Raw genomic sequence first — 24393 nt, 5'->3', positions numbered from 1 at the left:
GAAGTAGGGTGGAAAGATTAGTTCTCTATGCCCCTTTTTCTCTCCATCTTAAAATGCTTTCTTCAAGAATATCCAAAATTCAGCATGACCCTCGTTACATCCTTGAGACAATCAGAAGAGTTATTTAGGTTGATCTGCTTACCTGTTTGAGTTGTGTCTCTGAGTTGACAAAGATCTCGCACACCTGGCACTGAAAGGCCTTGTTCTGAATGTTGAGGCTGCCTTTGCTGCCAATCCGTTTGGGCTTGTGTGCCACTCGGGAGAGGACCTTCCCTCGGCTTCGCCTTGGCAAAACAGTCTGCCCTTCCAACATCAATTTGTGCTTTGCTCCTGGAAGTGGGGAAAAGAAGATGAGTTTGGAAATAAAAAAGGAAACTTGCCTCTTGCACCTTGGTAAGCAGGAAGTAGTCTAAGAGCAGACAAGGTCAGTTATCAATAGGATGGGGCAATTCCATAATACCAGAATCTCGTTGGCTATATGGACACGATATCTGGATTATATGTTTCATTTTTGTTCTTGTTTCCTTGTTAAATGCACTTTTTATGCATCTTAATATGTTGTTATGTTTAATGTACTGTTTGGGGGCCAACAGTGGTTAAGGCAACAGGCTAGAAACGGTGGCATAAGTTTATGTATTCTGTTATGATGTCTTAATCTATTTTTAAAAAGGTTTTATGTTCTTATCATGCCTTTCTGTCAATTGCACCATTTAGGGATCACCTTTTTTCTCTCTACAATTAGGCAGGCTAGAAATAGCAAGTAAGGCAAGGTCAGATCCCAAATGAATCAATTTGTCTTTATTTTTAACTATCCTTGTCATTGTAATTCCTTATTTTGCCTGAAAACATAAGACACAACAAAACAACAGCCTTCAAAATTAACAGGCAAAATAAAGCAATTCATTACTTTAGAGAGAGAAGATTCTACAATTTGAAAACAACAGTACTGAATAAAAGTAGGTTTTAACATTCTTCATGAAGTTACTCTAATCTACTTTAGCTTAATGTACTCGTAGTTCAGTATACTTGAACTACAATGTCAAGCATGTTAACCAATCATGGAAGACCTCAAATCAGGGAAGATAAGAACAGAAATAATTAAATAATTGAAAAATGATGAAGGTGAGGAAAAAATTTTTTACTGAGCAAAATAGAAAGTCAAAATTGGTTGTGTATTTTTATATATATGTAAAATAAAAGAAATATTACGGCTTCTTGGTTTTTTAACTGGCTTGCTGCAAAAAGATTTTACAATGCATCATGTAAGGATAGAAAAATACAGTTGTTCTTTCTTTGAGTGTGAACAGAAAAGAATACGGATAGAATTTGGTATCCCAGAACTTTTCAAGAAATATGCAATCAGCAGACTACAAATAAGTTATGGCAAACCATACCTATTTGTTCAATCATTTTTTAATTTAGAAAGCAAAGAGTTTGTAAAACCCTCAAGCTTTTGAATACATTTCATTTTACTCAAGTGACAAAGTACACAGTTATTGCAAAATCTGGCAGGCAGTATCTGTAAATGACTCCTGGTTTCAACATACCTGTTTTTCATGGCTTTCACACTACTGTATTTCTTTTACTCTATGGATAGCCTACCATCATACCTGCTGAAAGAATGCTACAATATCTACTAAGGAACAAAACACATATTTATTAATTAGTAGATATTGGCTAAGAATCCCCAAAGTCAGAAATGTATGCTTTTAGCACAAAATTTAGTTACCGTATATACTTGAGTATAAGCCGACTCGAGTATAAGCCGAGACCCCCAATTTCACCCCAAAAAACTGGAAAAAGTTATTGACTCGAGTATAAGCCGATCCGCCGTTCTGCAAGCCTCCGCCGCTGGCAGAGGCTGGATCCGCGCTCTGCAAGCTTCTGCCGCCAGCAGAGGCTCGATCCGCCATTTTGCAAGCCTGAATACACAGGAATACCCTGTGTGGCCGCGGCTCTCGGGGAAGCCCTGGCTGTCCGCTTCCTCGCTCCACGCTGCCATTCGGGGCCCGCGCGTTCCCCGGGCAAATCGCGGCGCCCAGCAGGCAAGGAAACACGCCCGCTCCAGTCGCCCCCCCTTCCCTCAGGAGACGCGAAGCAAGTGACCGCCCGGAGCTTACCGAGGACTTGCGCGCGGCCGAGGCTTCGGTGCTTCCAGGATCGCGCGCACCTCTCCCAAGCCGCCGCCGTCTGGAGACCTGCCGAAGTTTGGGGAGGTTTGGGGAGGTGCGCGCGCACCTCCCCAAACCTCCCCAAACGTCGGCAGGTCTCCGGACCTCTGCGCCCTGCCTGCCTGCTTCTTTCCGCAGCGGAAAGAAGCAGGCAGGCAGGGCGCAGAGGAACGGAGACCCAGCGACGTTTGGGGAGGTTTGGGCGCCTCCCCAAACCTCCCCAAACGTCGGCAGGTCTCCGGACCTCCGCGCCCTGCCTGCCTGCTTCTTTCCGCAGCGGAAAGAAGCAGGCAGGCAGGGCGCAGAGGAACGGAGACCCGGCGACATTTGGGGAGGCGCCCAAACCTCCCCAAACGTCGGCAGGTCTCCGTTCCTCCGCGCCCTGCCTGCCTGCTTCTTTCCGCTGCAGAAAGAAGCAGGCAGGCAGGGCGCGGAGGTCTGGAGACCTGCCGACGTTTGGGGAGGTTTGGGGAGGTGCGCGCGCACCTCCCCAAACCTCCCCAAACTTCGGCAGGTCTCCGGACGGCGGTGGCTTGGGAGAGGTGCGCGCGATCCCGGAAGCACCAAAGCCTCGGCCGCGCACAAGTCCTCGGTAAGCTTTTTTTGTTGACTGGAGTATAAGCCGAAGTGGAATTTTTCAGCCCAAAAAGTGGGCTGAAAAATTCGGCTTATACTCAAGTATATACGGTAACTGAAGCAAAATCTTTTAGCTGGGAATAAAAATAGATTAATAGGTGGCACACTTCACACATACTGGGAATTCTAGGAGTTCCATTCCCAGAAGATCTGAAGGATTCCAGACTGGGGAAGTTACGGTTTTTGTCAACTTCAGTTATTAAAGTCGGGGGCAATAAGCTGACTTTGTAATAATGCCGCTTGGGGGGGGGCAAAAGCCCTAATAAGCAGGCATATACATAGAATGAAGGCTATTGCTAAGCACATTGATTTGTGCTTTAAATTGTAAGCCGCCCTGAGTCTTCGGAGAAGGGCGGGATATAAATGGGATTAAAAAAATATAAAAATATCAATGAGGCAAGACGGTGCATTTTTGGTAGCATTCCACATTTTCTGTTGAGGAAGAGGAATAACTTATCCTTCTCGTACTGCTACAATGGAACTATCTTGATCCTGTATCATTACCTGGACAAATGCTTTTGGGAGGTGAAATGAACAGACATATTGGAGTGGGCAAGAAGGCAAATAATGAAAACAGTGCTGCATCATCATGATGCAAGTTTCCCCTCCCCCCACTGTAAATGTATCATGATGATGCATGCTTGTACAAAAGGTGTAAAGTCTGCAGGGTGACCCTGATTTTATCATTTTGCCAAAAGCCTTGCATCCTGCAGAATAAAAGTGAATTATCATGAGCTACATGCAATAGGCTCCAGATGTCATATCTTTTACAGCAGTGGTAGACACATTATACAGTCTAGCTTGGCCTTTTATGGGGTAGCTGGAGAAAACCATGTGAAGGCTTCTTACCAGAATTATGAGCCTCCAACTGAGAGGCAGAGTTAACTGTTACTTTGCAAGTGGGACAGTACAAGTGCTGCTTGATTTTCTTTCCCTCTTTCTCCACCTCTGCTGCTGAGCCGGCGGTTCCTCCAGATTCAGTTCCTGGCACCTCCATACCAGCTGCTGCTGCTGGTTTCACACTTGCACTATCTGGAGCAACTTCCAAGGGCTCTGAAACTGATGGGGAAACCAGGGACAGGATGCCAGTAGGTATCTTGGCTGGTGATTCCTCTGTCGGGGACATCAGCATGAGGTTGCGATGTTCTGCCAATGGTTGGCTCAATCCTAGCAAGCTATTGGGTTGTGCTAATAAAAGAGGAAGACATTTATTTTCCTTTAAATTGTGGTTTTAAGATTAACTAGCCTTTAAGGTAACTAGCATTTGCTTCCATTATAGTGGCACCTCAGCTAAGATTATTCTTTCGCTACACAACAGAAGAGGTCGATTACAGGAAAATATGAAAATTTCCCTAAACTAAAATCTACCTAGAATGCCTCTCACTAGGTCAGCTTGCCCCTTACCTCTGCTGCTGTTGGTGATGGTGTCTCTGCTGATATCTAGTGGAGCTTCAAAGTTAGCCATTTTTTCCTGGCTGCTGCTGCTATTGTCAGCTGTCTTGTGCTTATTTTTCACTGCTTCAATGGCTTTGAGTCTCCGGGCATGCTTGTGGCCTCTGTAATGTGCCTCAGCTTGATTCTGAGAGAGATAAACGGGAGGGGAGCGTTGAGTGATGGAGAAAAGTATTAAGGCTATTCTATATTATGGAAGATCAAAGAGAGACTATAATGCAAAATGATTTGCAAAGCCCATTTTTCTAGTTAGTAGAGAGCACTTTGAAGCCTGGTTATCTTCTTGCTGCAGCAGCAGATGACATTTTTTTCCCAACTATCTTGCTATTTTCCCCCAGTTTTCTCCATTTCCTTTTTTTTCTCTTTTCCAGTATCGAGGAGCAGCAGAGAAATAATCTTTCTGTGTACATCTTCCTCCCATTTGAGCCCTTGGAAAAAGCCAAATAGATGGGCAGGCCAAGTGATAGGCAGTGAGTGTACAAGTGGAGTGGATCTTTTAAGAATATGAGGATAAAAATGTGATTTCATGCATTAACTAAACATCTCCCACCGAAACAAAAAACACATGAAAAGCAGAGCAAGAGGGAATTTTCCATACCTCCCCTTTCTGGGCATTGAGCACTTCTATTTCTTTCTTCAGCCATTATGCAAACTAATGTAACACCCTCATTTCAATTCAGATTGGACTTAAATTCACATGAATTTGCCAGAGAGCCATTCATTGTAGTGAGAATCAGGAGAACTGTCTTTGACTGCTAAGTACACAGGCTTTTGGGCGTGGGGGGAATACATTGTAGTCTTTTGTATTTTCTTTTTAAAAAATATTTTATCAGCAGTGAACAGGCAGAGGACATTAACGCATACTTCAGTTATTCATCCTTTTCTCTGAAAAGCTAAAAGGCCTGGATATAGGAAAGCACAAAATGTAAACTCACACATATACACAGAACTGGCATGGCTGCCTGGGAATATATACTTCACGTTAGCTCTGCATTCCAGGAAGGGACAATACTTGACAATTATGTTCTTTTCTTCCGCTCTAATTCAAGTGAATATATTTAGTTATACTATTTTATTTTGTATTGCGAAACTGTTTGCTGCATTTTTTCCCCCTGAAGCTGCATATTTTAAGTTTCCTTTATTTTATTTTATTTTTTTGCCCCAAAGCGCTTTTTGAAACAAAAAATGGGCTGCATTTAATCAGGGGTAACGTGTCTTATCTCCATTTCGCCAGGCAATGAACAATGCCAGGAATTGAATTATATGAATACACAGCAAGAGGCAGGGAGGGAGTGAAAGTCATCAGATGAAACAGGAGCCTGATGGCAAAGGGGTCTGAGTATATGTGCGAGCTTGTGGACATGGTATGAAATGAAAACAGAGGACGTAATGCTTTGCTAGAGGGCCAGGTGGGTCAAATGGGGGTAGTGCTGAAGGTCATTTAGCCCAAGGGTTAGGCTCACATCTTATGCATCTAGTGCAAATAAAGGCAAAAGAAGAAAGAAGCAAACAGTACAGAGTCTGATTTATGACTAAGCTCAAGCAGGTCATCAGTAACTCAGATTATGGACAGGGTTTTACTGGGACAAAGAAGCATCGCTTGATACATTTGTTCTCCTGGCATCTAGATATTTCCTTGGTTAATTCACCTGTAACCAGTTCAAAATAAGCCTTGTAAGCCTTAGATGCTTCTGTTAATATGTCTTTTTGCTTGCATATTAATTTATGCTGTGGGCAGAGGAGTGATCAAATTATCTTGAATAATTTTTTAGAAAGTACAAGAAAATACGTGACATTAAGATTTGTATTAGTCAAGGAGCATTACTCTGTGGGTTGGTTCGAGTAAATCCATGTAAATAAATAATTTTGCCACCTTTAGTATTGGCACAGAAAATCTATGTTACACTGAATGAGTGAATTTAGATAAAAATAAAAAATGCCTAGGAATTTTTTTTTGGTCACAGCTTTTGTATAAAAAAAGAGACCCTGGGCACAATGCCGAACTGCACCAACTGGATAACATGGCAGTCCCTTCTTTTGGTCAGATTCAAGTAATGCACACAGGCTGAAAACCAACAAATGAGACTTCCAGATAAAACACTTCTCAGTACAAGCTCCCTGCCTGACTTCTTGAATGCAGAATAGAGAATACCAATGTATGTTTTCCCTTTGCAAGCCCTTAGCAGTCTGCTTCTCAACACCTCCGCCTCAAAAAAAGGAAATAAACACAGATGTGGAAGGTGGCAGCACAGCAAGAGAAGATTATTTCCTGCAAAAAATGTATGATATCTGTTTTTTTCCAAAAGAGATGAAATGGCGTAAGAGCTCCTAGACATCTGGCTGTAGAACTGACATTCAATGAGCTTGCATGCATTACACAATATACAATATTTTATGCTTGTATGAAAGCAAAGTATCATACTGATTCTTTCTTTGACTGTGACAGTGGGCCCTTTCATTGAGTGAGCATGGTGAACAAATCAAGAGTCTTTTATCCATAGTTTATTAAAAAAAAGCCATCAAACACTAGGATTCTAACTTGTTTCTCTTGAAACATTTTAGAGGAAGAAACTTAGAGGAAGAAGCACTAGACCTTGATTTGGATAGTGCATTAAATAGTGCCTTGATGGCATTGTCTGTCGTGGATGTTCTTTCTTTGATGAGACGTTAATATGACTTGCTGTGCTTTGTGCTCTGTGAATGTAAGGGAACTATAAATCAGACCAACACCAACCCAAGTCTCACTTTTGCCAAGGACTACCACAAATTCAGCTTTAAGACAGTTTCAGCTTTAGAACTGTAGAATATAGAAGGTATTGCTAATCATGATTTTCCTCACAAATTATTAAATGAGGTGCTTTGAGCACTAAAACATTATATGAACTGTTGTGCACTCATAAGTAAAATTGACCATAGTTATATATATGATAGTTCTCCTCTTCCTTTTCCCTACCTATCTGCTTGATCCTAGTGTTTCAGGGATGTAGCTTACCGCAGAGTTGAATCTCAGATGACAAATATTACAAGAGATGAACTGCTTCTTCTTAAGTGGATTGGGTACACCAAAAGTATGGTTGATTACTGCCTTTTGTACTGGATCCATCTAGAGAGGGGAAGGATTGGAAAATCAATGGAACCAAGTTAGCTGCTGCTGTGCGAGCCAGACATGTAAAATTTTGTTTGTGCTTTTCAAAAACTGCCTTCATGGCATCATTGAACATTTACTTGTTTGCTAAGGAAATGTGCTCATCTGTCAGGTTTGGGTCAGGCATGGTTATAAAACTGCTCCTCCAAAACCTCGGTCCTTAGTCAGGAACTAGCTAAAAACAGAACCTTGGAGGATCTGATATAGCTACATGTGTCATATATAGACACAAGGCAAGCCTTGCTACATAACACAAAAATTAAGCCTGTATATCAGCTCTGAGATTTAAAAACATAAGTGTTTTTCTCCTGCCCTTACAAGTTAATGGATCCTTAGCCATGACTTTGCCAGCCCTGAGACTGGAATGCAATTGCTCAAGTGTCTATACAGGAACATTCTCTGGTCTGAATGACACTAGTTACTTCCTCTCCAGCTTCAGCTGAAAATGGCGAAGAATTCTGCTAGTGGTAATGGTTACAGGGAAAACATTTCCTTAGCACCTTCTATACTGCTAGTTCTATTGAGCTGTTGTGCCTCTAGCTGTGAAGCAACTGATCAGGGTGTCAGGCCTACAATTATCTTTAATGTAGCAAGATGGTTCATTCTTCTCTATATGTTGTGTCAGTCTTCTCTACAAGCTGAAAGTTGTTGCATAAAGATACTGTTGGACAAGCTTTCATAGAAATATGTCAGCCATTACAGGTCTTGTAATTGGAAAAACACTATAAACTTCTCAAGAAACTCATGCTTCTCTAGAAATCACTGATCTGGAAGATAATTTATGCTGTGATAGGAAACAGAGCTTGAGGAAGTAACATTTCAATAATTGCCTGATGTCTCAAGGGCCAAGTCAAAAGAACTTAAAAACCAGATTAACACTCAAACTGGGAAAATACTGCTGCAAACCATTTCTATTACATTCTGCTTTAAAGAAATTTGATTGTGTGGTTTTTCCCCTCTCATGTTTAAATATTCACAATAATTGTAAATAGAGGAAAAGGAAGAACTACAAAGGTGAAAAGGATAAGGAAAAATAATGTTAATATAAAAATTCTATGTATATTTAACCACAGCTATAATCTATAATCCCCTTCATGGATTACTGCCTTGTCGTGGCGAAGGGGCTTGCGTAATTCAATGAAGCTATGAGCTATGCCGTGCAGGGCCACCCAAGACGGACAGGTCATAGTCGAGAGTTCTGACAAAACGTGATCCACTGGAGAAGGAAATGGCAACCCACTCCAGTATCTTTGCCAAGAAAACCCTATGGACAGTACCAAAAGGCAAAACGATATGACGCTGGAAGATGAGCCCCTCAGGTCGGAAGGCGTCCAATATGCTACTGGGGAAGAGCAGAGGGCTAGTACTAGTAGCGCCAGAAAGAATGAAGCGACTGGGCCAAAGCCGAAAGGACGCTCAGCTGTGGATGTGTCTGGTGGTGAAAGGAAAGTCCGATGCTGTAAAGATTTTTTCTCCATAGGAACCTGGAATGTAAGATCCATGAATCAAGGCAAGCTGGACGTGGTCAAACAAGAGATGACAAGACTGAACATTGACATCTTAGGTATCAGCGAACTAAAATGGACAGGAATGGGTGAATTTAATTCAGATGACCATCAGGTATACTACTGCGGGCAAGAATCCCTCAGAAGAAATGGAGTAGCCTTCATAGTCAATAAAAGAGTAGGAAAAGCAATACTGGGATACAATCCTCAAAATGACAGAATGATCTCAGTTCGAATCCAAGGCAAACCATTCAATATCACAGTAGTCCAAGTCTATGCCCCAACCACCGGTGCTGAAGAGGATGAAATGGACCGGTTCTATGAAGCCCTACAGCACCTTATAGAACTAACACCAAAAAATGATGTCCTTATCATCATGGGGGATTGGAATGCTAAAGTAGGAAGCCAAAAGATAACTGGAATAACAGGCAAGTTTGGCCTTGGAGTGCAAAATGAAGCAGGGCACAGGCTGATAGAATTTTGTCAAGAGAATACGATGGTCATAGCAAACACTCTTTTCCAACAACCCAAGAGACGGCTCTACACATGGACATCACCAGACGGTCAACACAGAAATCAGATTGACTATATGCTCTGCAGCCAAAGATGGAGAAGCTCTATACAGTCAGTAAAAACAAGACCAGGAGCTGACTGTGGCTCAGACCATGAGCTTCTCCTTGCAAAGTTTAGGCTTAAACTGAAGAAAGTAGGGAAAAGCGCTAGGCCACTCAGGTATGAATTAAATCATATCCCTGTTGAATATACAGTAGAGGTGACAAATAGATTTAAGGAATTAGATCTGATAGACAGAGTGCCTGAAGAACTATGGACAGAGGTTCGCAACATTGTACAACAGGTAGCAACCAAAACCATCCCAAAGAAAAAGAAATGCAAGAAAGCAAAATGGCTGTCTGAGGAAGCTTTGCAAATAGCTGAGGAAAGGAGGGAAGCGAAAGGCAAGGGAGAAAAAGAAAGATACGCCCAATTGAATGCAGAATTCCAGAGAATAACTAGAAGAGATAAGAATGCCTTCTTAAATGAACAGTGCAAAGAAATAGAAGAAAACAATAGAATAGGGAGGACCAGAGATCTTTTCAAGAAAATTGGAGAGATGAAGGGGACGTTTAATGCAAAAATGGGCATGATAAAGGACCAAAATGGCAGGGACCTAACAGAGGCAGAAGAGATTAAGAAGAGGTGGCAAAATTACACAGAAGAACTATACAAGAATGAGCTTAACGTTCCAGATAATCACAATGAGGTGGTCACTGACCTCGAGCCAGACATCCTAGAATGTGAAGTGAAGTGGGCCTTAGAAAAGCTGAGCAACAACAAAGCTAGTGGAGGTGACAGTATTCCAGCTGAGCTATTCAAAATCTTAAAAGACAATGCAGTAAAAGTGCTACACTCAATTTGCCAGCAAATTTGGAAAACTCAACAGTGGCCACAGGATTGGAAAAGATCAGTTTACATTCCAATTCCAAAGAAAGGCAGTGCCAAAGAATGTTCAAACTATCGCACCATTGCACTCATTTCTCATGCTAGTAAAGTCATGCTTAAAATCCTACAAGCTAGACTTCAGCAGTATGTAGATCGAGAACTACCAGAAGTACAGGCAGGATTTCGAAGAGGCAGAGGAACTAGAGATCAAATTGCCAACATACGCTGGATCATGGAGAAAGCTAGGGAGTTCCAGAAAAACATCTACTTCTGCTTCATTGACTATGCTAAAGCCTTTGATTGTGTGGATCATAACAAACTGTGGCAAGTTCTTAAAGAGATGGGAGTACCAGACCATCTTATTTGTCTCTTGAGAAACCTATATGCGGGTCAAGAAGCAACAGTGAGAACTGGACACGGAACCACTGATTGGTTCAAAATTGGGAAAGGAGTCCGGCAAGGCTGTATACTGTCGCCCTGCCTATTTAACTTATATGCAGAGCACATCATGAGAAAGGCAGGGCTAGATGAATCAAAAATTGGAATTAAGATTGCCGGAAGAAATATCAACAATCTAAGATACGCAGATGATACCACTCTAATGGCAGAAAGTGAAGAAGAACTAAAGAGCCTCTTGTTGCGGGTGAAGAAGGAGAGTGCAAAACTTGGGTTGAAACTTAACATTAAGAAAACCAAGATCATGGCATCTGGCCCTCTCAATTCCTGGCAAATAGATGGGGAAGAAATGGAGGTAGTGACAGATTTTATTTTCCTGGGCTCCAAGATCACTGCAGATGGGGACTGTAGCCAAGAAATTAAAAGACGCTTGCTCCTTGGGAGGAAAGCCATGGCAAATCTAGACAGCACACTAAAAAGCAGAGACATCACCCTGTCAACAAAAGTGCGTATAGTCAAGGCTATGGTCTTCCCAGTTGCAATGTATGGCAGTGAAAGTTGGACCATAAGAAAGGCTGAGCGCCAAAGAATTGAGGCCTTTGAACTATGGTGCTGGAGAAGACTCCTGCGAGTCCCTTGGACTGCAAGGCGATCAAACCGGTCAGTCCTAGAGGAGATCAATCCTGACTGCTCTTTAGAAGGCCAGATCCTGAAGCTGAAACTCAAATACTTTGGCCACCTAATGAGAAGGAAGGACTCACTGGAGAAGAGCCTAATGCTGGGAAAGATCGAGGGCAATAGAAGAAGGGGACGACAGAGAATGAGGTGGCTGGATGGAGTCACTGAAGCAGTAGGCGTGAGCTTAAATGGACTCCAGAAGATGGTAGAGGACAGGAAGGCCTGGAGGAATGTTGTCCATAGGGTCGCGATGGGTCGGACACGACTTCGCAGCTAACAACAACAACATAATCTATAATATAAGCATTGTTCTTTCATCCCTGTGGTTGTAAAAGATAGCTTTCCCAGAGCTGGCTATCCAGAACAATGGGGTAAGAAAGTGATTGAAGTTTGAAGGTGATCGTATTTCTCAGCAAAGCTATTTAGTGGCCCAGACAAGTGCATTGGTCTGGCAGGCAAAGTGTGCAGACAAGGGAATAATTATTTGAATTCCTAAATTCCACCACCAAGGGAAATGGAAGTGGCAACAAACAGTGATCGAAAACCATAGTACCGTCCCATGATTATGATAAATTTTTTACTGACTTATTTAAAATAAGAATAAAATAAAAATAAAATGAAGAGAGATACGTAGAGACTGAATGGTAAGAGTGATTTATCAGAGATTTTAAGAGAGGAAAAGAAGTTTTTATACTACAGTCAAGAACAGTTTGCTCTAGATAGTACCAACCGGATGCAAAGATGGCACACAAGGATGGCATAAATATAGATCTGACTTCTGGTTTGCCGACGCACCCACCATGGATGCTTGGAAGATGAGCTCCGTCTTCCTCGTCCAGTTTCACATCGCTGGGGGACCCTGAAAAGGGTCAAAAGTCGCCCTGTAGAGGTGACCAGCAAGGAGGGACCCTTGCTGGATTTCAGGAGAGCGGTAGAGCTCCCACTAGAGCTGGCGAAACCCTCCAAGCCGCGGACGAAAGACCGGCCATAGACAGCCAAAGTCACACTTACCATCAGGCAACTTTAAAGCAGCGTGGAAGAGACTGGGTGAGATCTACCTCTCTTAAATCCTAACTACATTTTTTACTTGTACAAACTGCTAAAGTATTTTCCCCCCTGTGGAGAGGGAAGGAAACAGCGGTGACTGATTATTCAGGGGAGTTTAAAATGTTGAAAAAATAACTGGATCCCAACTGGAATTTTATTTCCTAAAGTTTGTGGAGTAAAAGATTTTCTATTTTCTATTCTTTACTTTCTATTTTTACTGAAGATCTGGATTTTTCCTTATAAAATAGAAACAAAACTGAAAAGATTAAAATAACTTTGGGATTCAAAGGAAAACTTTAAATGGTAGGGGCGACATCTTGTGGCTAAACCTGATACAACTTGTTATTGTCTAAAAGAGACCTGGCCAACAGCCCAGAAAACAGATAAGACTTATGTAACTTTGAAACACCTGCTGTGAGACGTTCAGCTGTGCTTAGTCAGTGGGAAAAAAAGACTGTCTTTCTGTACTACCTGATTGTAAAGCTTCTAGACTAACACATCATTATGGAAGAAGATCAGGAATAGATTTTTCCTATGGATGAAAATCAGGAACAAATCCTTTCTATGTTGAAAGCTATTTATCAAACCCTCCTTACAGCTGGTGACGAAATAAGAGCCTACAGAAAAGAACAAGAAAGCAGCCTGGATATGCAAACTCAAATTTTGACTATAACTAAAAAATCAACTATATACAATACAACAGAAAAAGTGGAACAATTCAATATTGTGACAGAAGATTTAACTACTCAACAAACACAGATAATAGAAAATTCAGAAAAGAAACTGACAACATGGAAAAAGGAAAATAAATCAGAAGGAACCTGAGGATCAAGAAGAAGAACACATGGAAGAGAAGATAAACAGTTCAGGACAACTATGTCGAGATGGAAAAATAAAGAAGATGACCTGTTAAACCTGCTAGCCCTCTCAAAAAAATGGTGACCGGATGGTTTATTCAATGCCAAATAATATATATAACAATACAAGGAGATTTCTTTGACAACTCAAAAGCACGGATATGGAAGACGATTTGGCAAAGAAAGAAAGCTAGAATAAGACTGAAGAAGAATGGGGTTTTTGACCTACTTATGAGAATTAAAATAGAATATACTCAAATAGATAAGATGTGTACTTTGAATATAAGATATTGTTATGAATGGAAGAAAACCTTGGTCATTTAAAATTCAGAAGTATAAATATTAACAGTTAAATTTGAATATTTATTTGCTCATAAAGGTCATGTAAAGGTGATTAAGATATATATAAACTAAAAAGTATTGATGAATGTAATAAGTATGTCTTGACATAGTGGTAAGAATGAAACATTAGCTTAAATATGAAACAGTAGATACAAAGAGGAAGAGAGAGGAAGTATTAAACATTGAAATAAAAGAAATTTTGGTTACTAAATTTAAAATATTTGAAAATTATTAGAATATTTTATTGTATTATTAATTTGTTGATGTAGATGGTGAGAACTTAAATAGATAAGATGCATACCCTGAACACCAGATTTTGTGAGCAATTGTGATAAAGGGAATTGAGGCCTTTTAAAATTTGGAAATGATAAATATTAAACATTAATTTTAAATATTAATGGAAAATTAAAATTGGGAAAAATTCATTACGTCATTGATTGTCTCAAAGATTGAACATTAAAACAATTTTTTTATATATATATATATATATATATATATATATATATATATATATATATATATATATATATATATATATATATATATACACACACACTGTATAAACTAAAAATTATTGATACATGTAAGAAAGTTATTTTTTATTTGATTGATAGAAGAAATGTATTAATTTAAATGAGAAAGTACATATTAAGGGGAAAAGAGAGGAAATATTTACTGTAATAGTTTGAGATTTGTACTAATGATATTTGTATGTAATTGAATTATTGCAACTCAGCAGCCACGTTGCTTTTCAAAGATATAAAAATTAGAAAATTAATAAAATTTTCAAAAAAAAGAGGATGGAATAAATATAGGTCCACAATATCTCCAAAAGGAAAAAACAGTATTGTGAATTTTTTGGAAAAAAGTGATAAATGTTGTGAAGAACTTCTCTATGAGTTGACTATATACCGAACACCATGAGGAGTATATTCTGTTCCTTTTGTGATTATTTTCAACATCCATTGTGTAGAATTGAAAAACAAAGCCTGCTTTGATAGATCAAAGGCAATGAGCGCCTGCCTGCACCTCCAAAGCATGAAGATGATTCCCTTTTCTGATCAGAAAGGAAACCACCCAAACACAAGAGGAACAAAGGATCAATTCTTAATTGACAAGATGATTTTGGAAAATTGCAAGAGAAGGTTAACCAATTTGAATGTAGTGTGGATTGATTATAAGAAGGCATTCAACTCACTCCACAAGAGTGGACAATTAAATACCTAGAAATAACAAGAATCTGTAGAAACATCACACTTTTTCTGCAAAGATTGATTGCACAATGGATATGGTTGCTGGTCAATGTTGATAGATTGAGAGAGGTTAATATCAAGAGAAAATCTTTCAAAGAGACTCACCATCACCACTACTGTTTGTCATGGCACAGATTCCTCTGTCAACCATACTGAAAAAGTCAGAGGTGTATGGGAAAACACGGTCTGAAATAGCTGCTGCTATTTCTGCTCAACACTGTTCAAGGTACTGCAATAGAGTTTGGACTGGACAAATGTGTCATGGTCACCATTAAATGGGAAAAATAGTGAAAACTGAAGGAAACAAGATGCCCTTTAAAAATAACATCAAAAGTCTGAATGAAGACAATCATTTCAAATATCTGGGCCTCCTGAAGGCTGATACCAAGCACACTGAAGTCAAGAAAAAGAAGTGAATACATTAAGAGAGTGAAGATCTTAAAATCTAAACTTAATGGAGAAACTACCATCAAGACAACAAACACATGGGCAGTTCCAGTCATTAGATACACAGCTGGAATAGTGGATTGGACTCAAGCCAAACCAAAAGCCCTGGATAGGAAAACCAGAAAAATAATGACAATAAGTCATGCCCTTCATTCACACAGCAACGTTGACAGACTCTACTTACCAAGCAAAATAGGTGGTTATGGAATGTTGCAAGTATATTAGAAGGTTGAAGAAGAAAAAAGGGCACTGGAAGAATATCTGAAAGGTAGTGTGGGAAGTCAGCTCCCCAGAGAAGGAAATATTAAAAGGGCAGGAAAATACATTTCCTAAAAAGAAGTTAAAGAGGCAGAAAAGCATGCCTAGTTTTTCTTAATAGCCTCCCCCAAGCAGAAACCAACTCTATAGAAATGCAGATGTGATAATCTTGTCAGGAAACTGGAATTAGGAAGAAAGATCTCTAGAGTCAACATCAGCCACAGCCCCAGGAAAGCAGGGGACATAATAGGACATACAACCAGCAAGAATCCTAGAGGGGCACACCTAGGCTCAGGACAGAATACATGACAAAGGAAATACAAAGCTTGAAACAGGAAATAACTCCAGACAAAAGAGTCCAGGGGGTATAAAAACCCACTACCCACATGTGTTCAGTCCTTCTTTTTCTGTTGGATCCATCTTTCTGTCTGGCTTTCCTCTGCAATAAACTACAACCTTCTTCCCAAAGCAGTTGCCATGTTTATTCCCCGCTTGGAGGAGCCATGATGAAGACTTTTCTTCCTACAGTAGTGAAGAAGATGCAATGAAACTAGTATATCAGGAAGGCCTACTGAGTACTGGAGAGAACAAACTGGCCTATAAGAAAGACAAAATGAAGAACAGAAAACAGACATGGGAAGAAAAAAATATTACATGGCCAGTACATTAAAAAAAGCAGGTTAAGAGCAGGAAAGTTAAAGAAAGACACTAATTCTGTCTGCACAAGACCAAGTGTTAAGAACAAAGACATACAAAGACAGAACTGATAACGTGTCTCTTCTGCAAAAAAGCTGAAGAAACAGTCAACCACTTGATTAGCTGCTACAAGAAGACTGCATAGACTGACTTCAAACAACAGCATGACAAAGTAGCACAATGGTGCATTGAAAGATCTGCAAGAAATACTATTTGTTTGCAAGCAAGAACTAGTGGGACCATAAAACAAGAGAAAATGAAGAAGTTAAAGTGCTCTGGGATTTTAAATTTCAAATAGACAGGCATCTGCCACATAACACCCCAGACTTAACAGTTGTCAATAAAAAAGACAAAATAATATGGATAATGTACGTGGCAATGCCTGGAGACAGTAAAACAAAAGAGAAACAATTAGAGAAAACAATAGAATACAAGGACCTGCAAATAGAAACAGAATGACTGTGGCAAAAGAAACCAAAGATAGTACTAATAGCAATAGGCTCCCTGGGTACAATCCCAAACAATTGGTGTACCACTTGAATACCACTGACATTGACAAAATCACCATTGGCCAATTATAAAAGGCAGCTTTACTCAAAACAGCTTAGATCCTGCAAGGATACCTTTAACACCATCAAACATCCACAACTACCTATCCCAAGTCTTTGGAAGGGCTTGATAAGATTGATAAAAATGCCAAATAAGGTTTAAACATCTGGCAGACTGTGCAACGAACCAATAATAGGTACTATTATGAATAGCAACGTTTTTACTCTGTGGCTCCATTTATAAATTACAGCTAATAGGTACAGTATTCCTTTTAGTAGACTGTTGTTTTTAAAAACAGTCTTTAAATGTGTAACCTTGTAATCAAGTGTTGTCCCATGTGCAAGGTAAAATTCTATGCATGTTAATTTTTAAATGATACTGTTTTTTAAAAACTTGATTCTTGACCAAAATAAATAACATTATCCAACTTACTAAATATAGTTGATTCTTAATGTGTTAATCTATAGCAGTTGTAGGACTTTCTCACCTTTCTATCTGTTAGTACAAGGACAAAATGCCCAGAAAACTGTAAAGCATTATTTTGGATTCAGGCAGTTAAGAAAAAAAAAATCCCCAACTCTATGTTTAAACTAATTTGCAAAGAGTTGGATTACTTCTGTTTTGCCCCTGAAATATATCTACTGATACACTTATGTATCCACTGATACATAAAGACAGATTATTGCATTGAATGTCCTGTAAAGATTATGAGGTCAGGAAAACCAGAAGACATAGACTCAAGTTATGATCTAGAAGACATAGACTCAAGTTATGATCTATAAAGGACTCTCAATGGTTTTACACATTTGAGTGGATTTGAGGGTACCTTAAAAATCTGAACTTGCTTTTCACAAACCTTTTTTTAAACTAAGAGTTTTGCCTGCCTATCTATCATCTCCAAATCCACAAGCCTTTTCTTGCTTTATTCCCAGAATGAAACCATCAAAGAAAAGGGAAACCTTTGATTCCCAAGAAGTTACAGTCAAACTGTTCTAAGGTTTAGGCTTAGCTCAAAAAGTACATCACTTCCAGACTCTTCTCCTCACTATCAAATTATTTTGTTACTTCAGTGCAATATGTGGCTTGATCTATCTAATGGCTGTTTTTATTTATTAATTAAATTTATATGTCATCCATCTCACTGTGAAATGACTCTGGATGACACACAACATCATAAAGAGCCTTGGTGGAGCAGTGGGCTAATGCCTCCTTAAGTAACACCAGCTGCCTGCAATTAGTGCAGGTTCGAGTCCCACCAGGCTCAAGGTTGACTCAGCCTTCCATCCTTCCGAGGTAGGTAAAATGAGGACTCAGATTGTTGGGGGCAATTAAGCTGACTTTGTAATAATGCTGCTTGGGGGTGTGTGTGAAAGCCCTAACAAGCAGGCATATACATAGAATGAAGGCTACTGCTAAGCTTGTAAGCCGCCCTGAGTCTTCGGAGAAGGGCGGGATATAAATGGAATTTAAATAAATAAATAAATAAATAAATAAATAAATAAATAAATAAATAACAAGAAAAAAATCAAAACATTAGGCCTTAAAAATTAAAGGTTAAAGTAAGATAAAATAAGACAAAAGTAAGATAAAAGGGGGACCAACACAAAAATGGGATTGAGATGGGATCTTCTTTTAATCTACTAAACATCTCAAGTGTAAAGCACCTCAGGGCCTCAAAGTTTCAGGCCCTTTTGGAAGGCCAATAGGATACGGCAGATCTCTTATCACCTCCAGGCATACGATGTTCCAAAGGACAGGAACCATGGCAGAAAAAGTTCTTCTCCTGAACTTCATCAGCTGAAATTTCTTGGCTGATAGATCTGCAGATGCCCCTACTACCAGTGCAACTGGGGCAGGCCAATCCCATTGGGATGAATTTTAACATATTTAAAAGCCTTATAATACTCACTGTAATTAAGTACATAAGTTTGTTTACATAAACTTATGTGCTTTTATTTTACTATTGTATATACAGTATATTGTATATATGCTCTTAAGGTTACTTAGAAATCTGCCGAATAAAAACAATGAGCCATAACTGAATCAAATTGGTTAACTTGCTTCTCTTGTATATATAGACATGAAGAATATAACATGATTTCCTTAACATCTTCTAGACTATAAACTATTTCTATCAACTGGAACTTCAATCTGTCCGAATAACAAATTAGGCAATAGTGGAAATTAACATGAAAATTATTTGGCTTTTTTCCCACTAGAGAAAGGAGCAAATATGGCAGTTGTAATTCTACTTTTGTCTTTTGTTCATTTTTTCTATGTAATATTCCTTTTTTATTTCAAAGGGAAAGATAAACAAACAGGTTAACATATAGATCATGCACTATTCATTTGTTAACAATTTGGTTTTCTCAGAAAATAGAAGTTAGGATCATTTACTGAAAACAGTACTGCTATCAAGAAGACAGACAATACTTACAAAATTACCATTATAAGATATAGTAAACAATAGAACAGATAAATGGAAGAAGATGGGCTTATCAATGAATTAATAATCTCAGTACTGTAGTTAAATGGATCCTCAACATTCAGAAATATTATATCAGATAAAAGAGGCAAAAGCAGGACAACTGCAAACCTCTTGAAGACATCTACTGCCTGCTGTGAAAACAGGAGACCAGAATAAATACTGCATCTGTCTTTTATGAAAGATGCTCAAGAACAATCAACCCCAACTTGAAACATCCATAGTCCTATATTGGACAGGAATTTTTGGAGTTGCAAACCTATTGAATTGCAGGGGAGGTAGTGCTAAGGCTGTCTTTAAAGAACATCAGCCACACATATTTTAGTGAGGATTGACTGTATCTCTGTTATTTCTATCTTTTAAAATACGTAGAAAACAAAATTCCAAAGAAACAAAGAATGCTTTGCGTAAACTATATGGGAAAATTTAGCATATTTTTCTGAAACTCTGTGATTGCTCCCATTAGAAAGCCACACTGCAGTTACAACCTTATTACATGGTTAATCATCCAGTGGTGGGATTCAGCCAGTTCACACCGGTTTGGCAGAACCAGTAGATATTTTTTTGTTGCCCAGGCTCAGAATGGACTTCTGGAAGGGGCATCCACATAGAGAACTGGTTGTTCACGTATTTGAATCCCACCACTGTTATCATCATGCATCTTAAAAATCCTAAGTGACCTTTGCATCTCTTTTTACATGATATCTTAAGCTTTCCATCTGTAGGGGAGGCATAAAATGATGAACATGACAGGGTGTGCGCAGGCATGCTGCACTTGCTTTATTTCTATAGCTACCGCACATAGATCCAGCATATGTGTTCTGTTTGACCTTGAAGTCTATAGATCAACAGGGTGAATTATGCCATGAGCAAACGAAGAAGACTGAGATAAAATTGGCCCATCAGCAGTTATATTTTAGAATGAAAATGGCTACTTTTTTGGCCTTTAGCTCAGAAGGTAGAGGATAATTTTGCTGCTACCCAATTTCATACAGTGCTAAGGACACTGCTCTGTGGGGATGAAGAAATGGATCAAACTAGAAAAACTCACCGTGTTGAAATTAGGAAAGAGGTTGAGTGGAGGGGTGCCATTGAGGCGGAAAGTCAGAAAATGCTTGATATCCAGTGATGGATGTAAAGACCGTCCTGGGATGGGAAGCGAGGCTAAGAGGGAACTATTGTGATTAGCTGGACCTAGGAATCAAGAACAGAACAGAAATAAGACATGTTTCAAAAGACAGAGCTGAAAGGAGAGGCTGGCTAATATTGTCCCTTAAAGCTGACCTTCCACTATAGTGTACTGAAGAAAATGGCTAATTCATTATGAGAACTAAGCAAGTGCCAAATTCTCATCCCACAGCAGAGATGGCTATTCACAGTACATGTTTGTTTCTCTTCTTAAATTACATGCTTTCATAGCTTCAAACTTGCAATCTATTTCAGACAGATGCCTTTGTATAGAAATTCAGAATAGTCATACACTCTAACCAACACATGTACAGTGAGTGTGTGTGTGCATATAACATATATAACAAACATAAAATATCAGTATGATTCCCTCCTCAATGGTGGCAAGCATTGTAAAGATATAGTAGAATAAGTCATGCTAGAAAATTGGATAACTCAATCACTCCCAAACTCCAAAAGCAGTAGAATTATCCAGTTGCTATTGTCTCCCAGCATGAATATATCACTCTAAGCATTCCTTTTAATAATGAATCATACCAAAAGCAATAATTCAAATAGACATGTGATCAGCTTCCCTGAGTCAAGTAATTTTTATTCATAATCCAGGATAAGTTATGTTAACTTTTATTCCTTTTTTCATTTTTAGATATACTAGAACATCTTAAGTCTCTCTAATATGTTAAGACATCAATTTCAGCCAGTAATGTCTTCACTAAAGATAGCAGACTGATTTTTCTAAAGATTCGAAGAAAATGGGCTACCTTAAAGCTTTAGAAGTCTTAAAGCACTGATTTTGCCTCTTAAACTCCCCAAATGGGGAAACGTGTAAATTTATTTTACATAGCCCACTTTAGTTTTATTATTAAATTACTGGCCAAACCTGCTGCAATTTCCAGATAAAGTAAGAGCAGGAAGAACAGCCCACAAATTTATCTATCCTGGACATATGAATCAGTCTAAAATTAAATCTTTCAATTAGAAGAATAAGGTGTGACTCCAATTTCCATTCAGAAAGAAATCCTCATGGAATATTATTTTATTATTCAAAAAAGAGCCTAATTTTCTCCTACGCCATGTGGGAGCCAGATTTTTGAAAGCTTTAATGCTTAATCATGCTGATGGCCCCATATCAAGAAAAAACCCAAGTGAACAATACAGGCAGAGTTCTTGTAGAAAATGGATTGAAGATTTTCTGGCCAATATAGGAAAATAACAATTGGAATATCTTAGCTAAGCAGCACTAGAGCTAATATAACTTGTATCATGGTACACATTCAAAAGAAGAGAACGTTAGCAGCTTCTATTTTCCCTTCTATTTCTATAACAAACATAAACTCCACTTAATTTTCTTTCCACTAGATTGACCATACCTAATTCTTTCAGTTTTCCCTCAAAATAATTGCTTATTTGACCCATCCTTAAAGTTGCTCATTCAGTCTTTTCTAGTATGCTACCTCCTTATATTTGCTGGTAATTAGCACTAGGACACTGTGCAGAGGTTGATTGATACATTTTGTTATCATGGATATCCTAGGATTTTGTTATATTTAAGATTTTGTATTTTGGTTAAAAGCTATCTTAGGAAAATGAAGCCCTTTTAAAGGCCTTTCTTGATTGCTCCTCTTTTTCCATTATTCTCATGCACTCATGACCTCTCGTTTAGACTACTGCAATGCTCTTTACATGGGGCTGCCCTTGAGGACCACTCGGAGGCTCCAACTGGTACAGAATGCAGCCGCGAGAGTTGTGTTGGGAGTCTCCCGATACTCCCATGTTACACCTCTACTCCGTGAACTGCATTGGCTCCCAGTTGCCCTCCGGGTAAGATTCAAGGTGCTGGTAATGGTTTTCAAAGCCCTACATGGCATGGGTCCGGAGTACCTTAGGAATCACCTGCTGCCAGCGTCAACGTCCCTCCGTCCAGTGCGCTCCCACAGAGAGGGCCTCCTAAGGGTTCCGCCGTTCGGAGAATGCCGTCTGGTGGCTCCCAGAGGGAGGGCGTTCTCTGTGAGCGCGCCTGACCTATGGAACCGTTTACCGGTTGAGCTCCGGATGGCTCCCGGCCTTCGCTCCTTCCGACGCGACCTAAAAACATATCTGTTTAAGCAATCCGGTCTGGTCTGACGGGTTCTGTTTTAATTATTGTTTTAAGATAACTATCTTCTGCATTTGGGCAAAATTAGGGTTTAATTTGTTTTCAATATCTGTATTTGTGCATTCTGTTATTTAGGTCACTGTTCACCGCCCTGAGTCCTTAGGAAGAAGGGTGGTATACAAATCAAATAAATAAATAAATAAATTCACATATCAAAATAAAGTGAACACCTGGCCATTAGGCATTCCCTGGCATCTTAACCGACCTTCTCAAGGATCCCTTTTAAGTACTTCATATAAATAAGTGGATATTTTGTTCACTTTGGAGCATCATGTATACTTTCAGCAACAGGTGCAATCTAAATGATCCAGTCAATAGCTGTCTGTTGCTACAGCTAGCATGCAGAACAGCTGATAGGACTACAGTGATATTTTAGCTGGAGCTATCCAAGGGATTTCACCAGTCATCTGAAATCTTCTGTTAGTTACGATTCTGTTCCATCACACAGGGATGCTTCCAAAATTCTCCTCATTCCAAATTCCTCCTCAGATTTCATTGTTCCAAAGGAAAGCAGACCGTTAAAAATACATTACTGATCTGGATTTATTTTCTCATTTTATATAGAAAGCTATAGTTTATTAAAAGTTACAACTATGGTCTACACCCATTTTCCTTAAAATGTGTGGGTACTACTGGTAATAGAACAGTGGCAACAAAAGGCAGCCAATTATTAAATGTTGTTGCTTTATTGAACTGCTCCTGATATGCATAGGAGATTTTGCAAGGTCAAGCTAAAAGCCCAACTAACCGAAATGTATTTTCTCAGGAAAAACAAAGCATTGGCTCAGCCACATGATATCAAGTTGGAGAATTATTCCTTTACAAAAACATTTTCCAGGGAAAACTGCACTGTCAGCTTAGTAGTCACAACAACAAAAGTTCATCCTTGAGTGTGCTGTCTCACTCAGAACTAGACTGAAACTTTGTCTTATTGCAGAATTACTTCTACATTTTATTTTCACAAATGGTGTGCAAAAACAATTCTTGTACCTGATTTTATGTATTGCTATGATGATAAAAAAGGCTGTAAATTTGGACTTCCAAAAAACAAAGAAAAAGAAATAATAGAATATTGACAAAAATAATACTTTCATTTGTCGCATGACCAAACCTGGAACAGGCTTGATTCCTTCTATCAATGCCAATTGGTTATATTTACCAATATAAAAGAGCAATGTTATTGAAAATACAGGACAAGAACAAAAACACTTTTTAAAACCCTAAGCTATGATCATTTTTTTCTACTGATTGTAGATGGACCTGAGAATTCCCTGAAGGTGCAAGTGGCCTGTTTTTAGCAGACTGGTCAAATTTGTCCTGTCTCATAAACCAGTTCTAACTCTAGGGTGAGGGGGAGAAAAATATGGTCTGCTCCATCAGGCATGTACTGATCAAATTATTGTCAACGTCACCCAGAAGGGAAATCTGGGGAACAACAGGGGAAAAAGCCATACAAACATGTTTCATTTATTCATGTTTAAAGCAACAAAAGCCAACAATTTAATACTTATTCTGGCATGGCTGGTGCAAACAATTTTAACTTCACAGCAACTTTGTAAGGGCTGAGACAACCTCCCAATCATAGTCAAACATTCTCAGTGTTTTCCATGTATGTTGGACCACAACTCTCACCATAAGGCTATTTGGAGATGATGGGCTTGCAATCTGGGGTAGAGAACCCAGAGATGAACAT

General features: G+C 39.2%; 1 protein-coding gene across 1 annotated transcript in view; it reads right to left on the bottom strand.

Moving 5' to 3' along the window:
• ZNF385C (zinc finger protein 385C) overlaps positions 1-24393 on the bottom strand; it is a gene marked incomplete at both ends in the record, with an annotated part of 119273 nt that overhangs the window by 2720 nt on the left and 92160 nt on the right. Inside the window, 5 exons of the mRNA XM_081344305.1 lie at positions 143-330; positions 3657-3995; positions 4212-4386; positions 7252-7362; positions 20409-20551. Coding sequence (XP_081200431.1) covers positions 143-330; positions 3657-3995; positions 4212-4386; positions 7252-7362; positions 20409-20551 — 956 coding nt within the window. The remainder of the gene's footprint in view (positions 1-142; positions 331-3656; positions 3996-4211; positions 4387-7251; positions 7363-20408; positions 20552-24393) is intronic.

Source organism: Vipera berus, assembly GCF_964194415.1.
Source record: "Vipera berus genome assembly, chromosome: Z".
Lineage (NCBI taxonomy): Eukaryota > Metazoa > Chordata > Lepidosauria > Squamata > Viperidae > Vipera > Vipera berus.
Note: the sequence above shows the minus strand (reverse complement) of the source record. Positions and strands in the feature narration are given on the sequence as shown.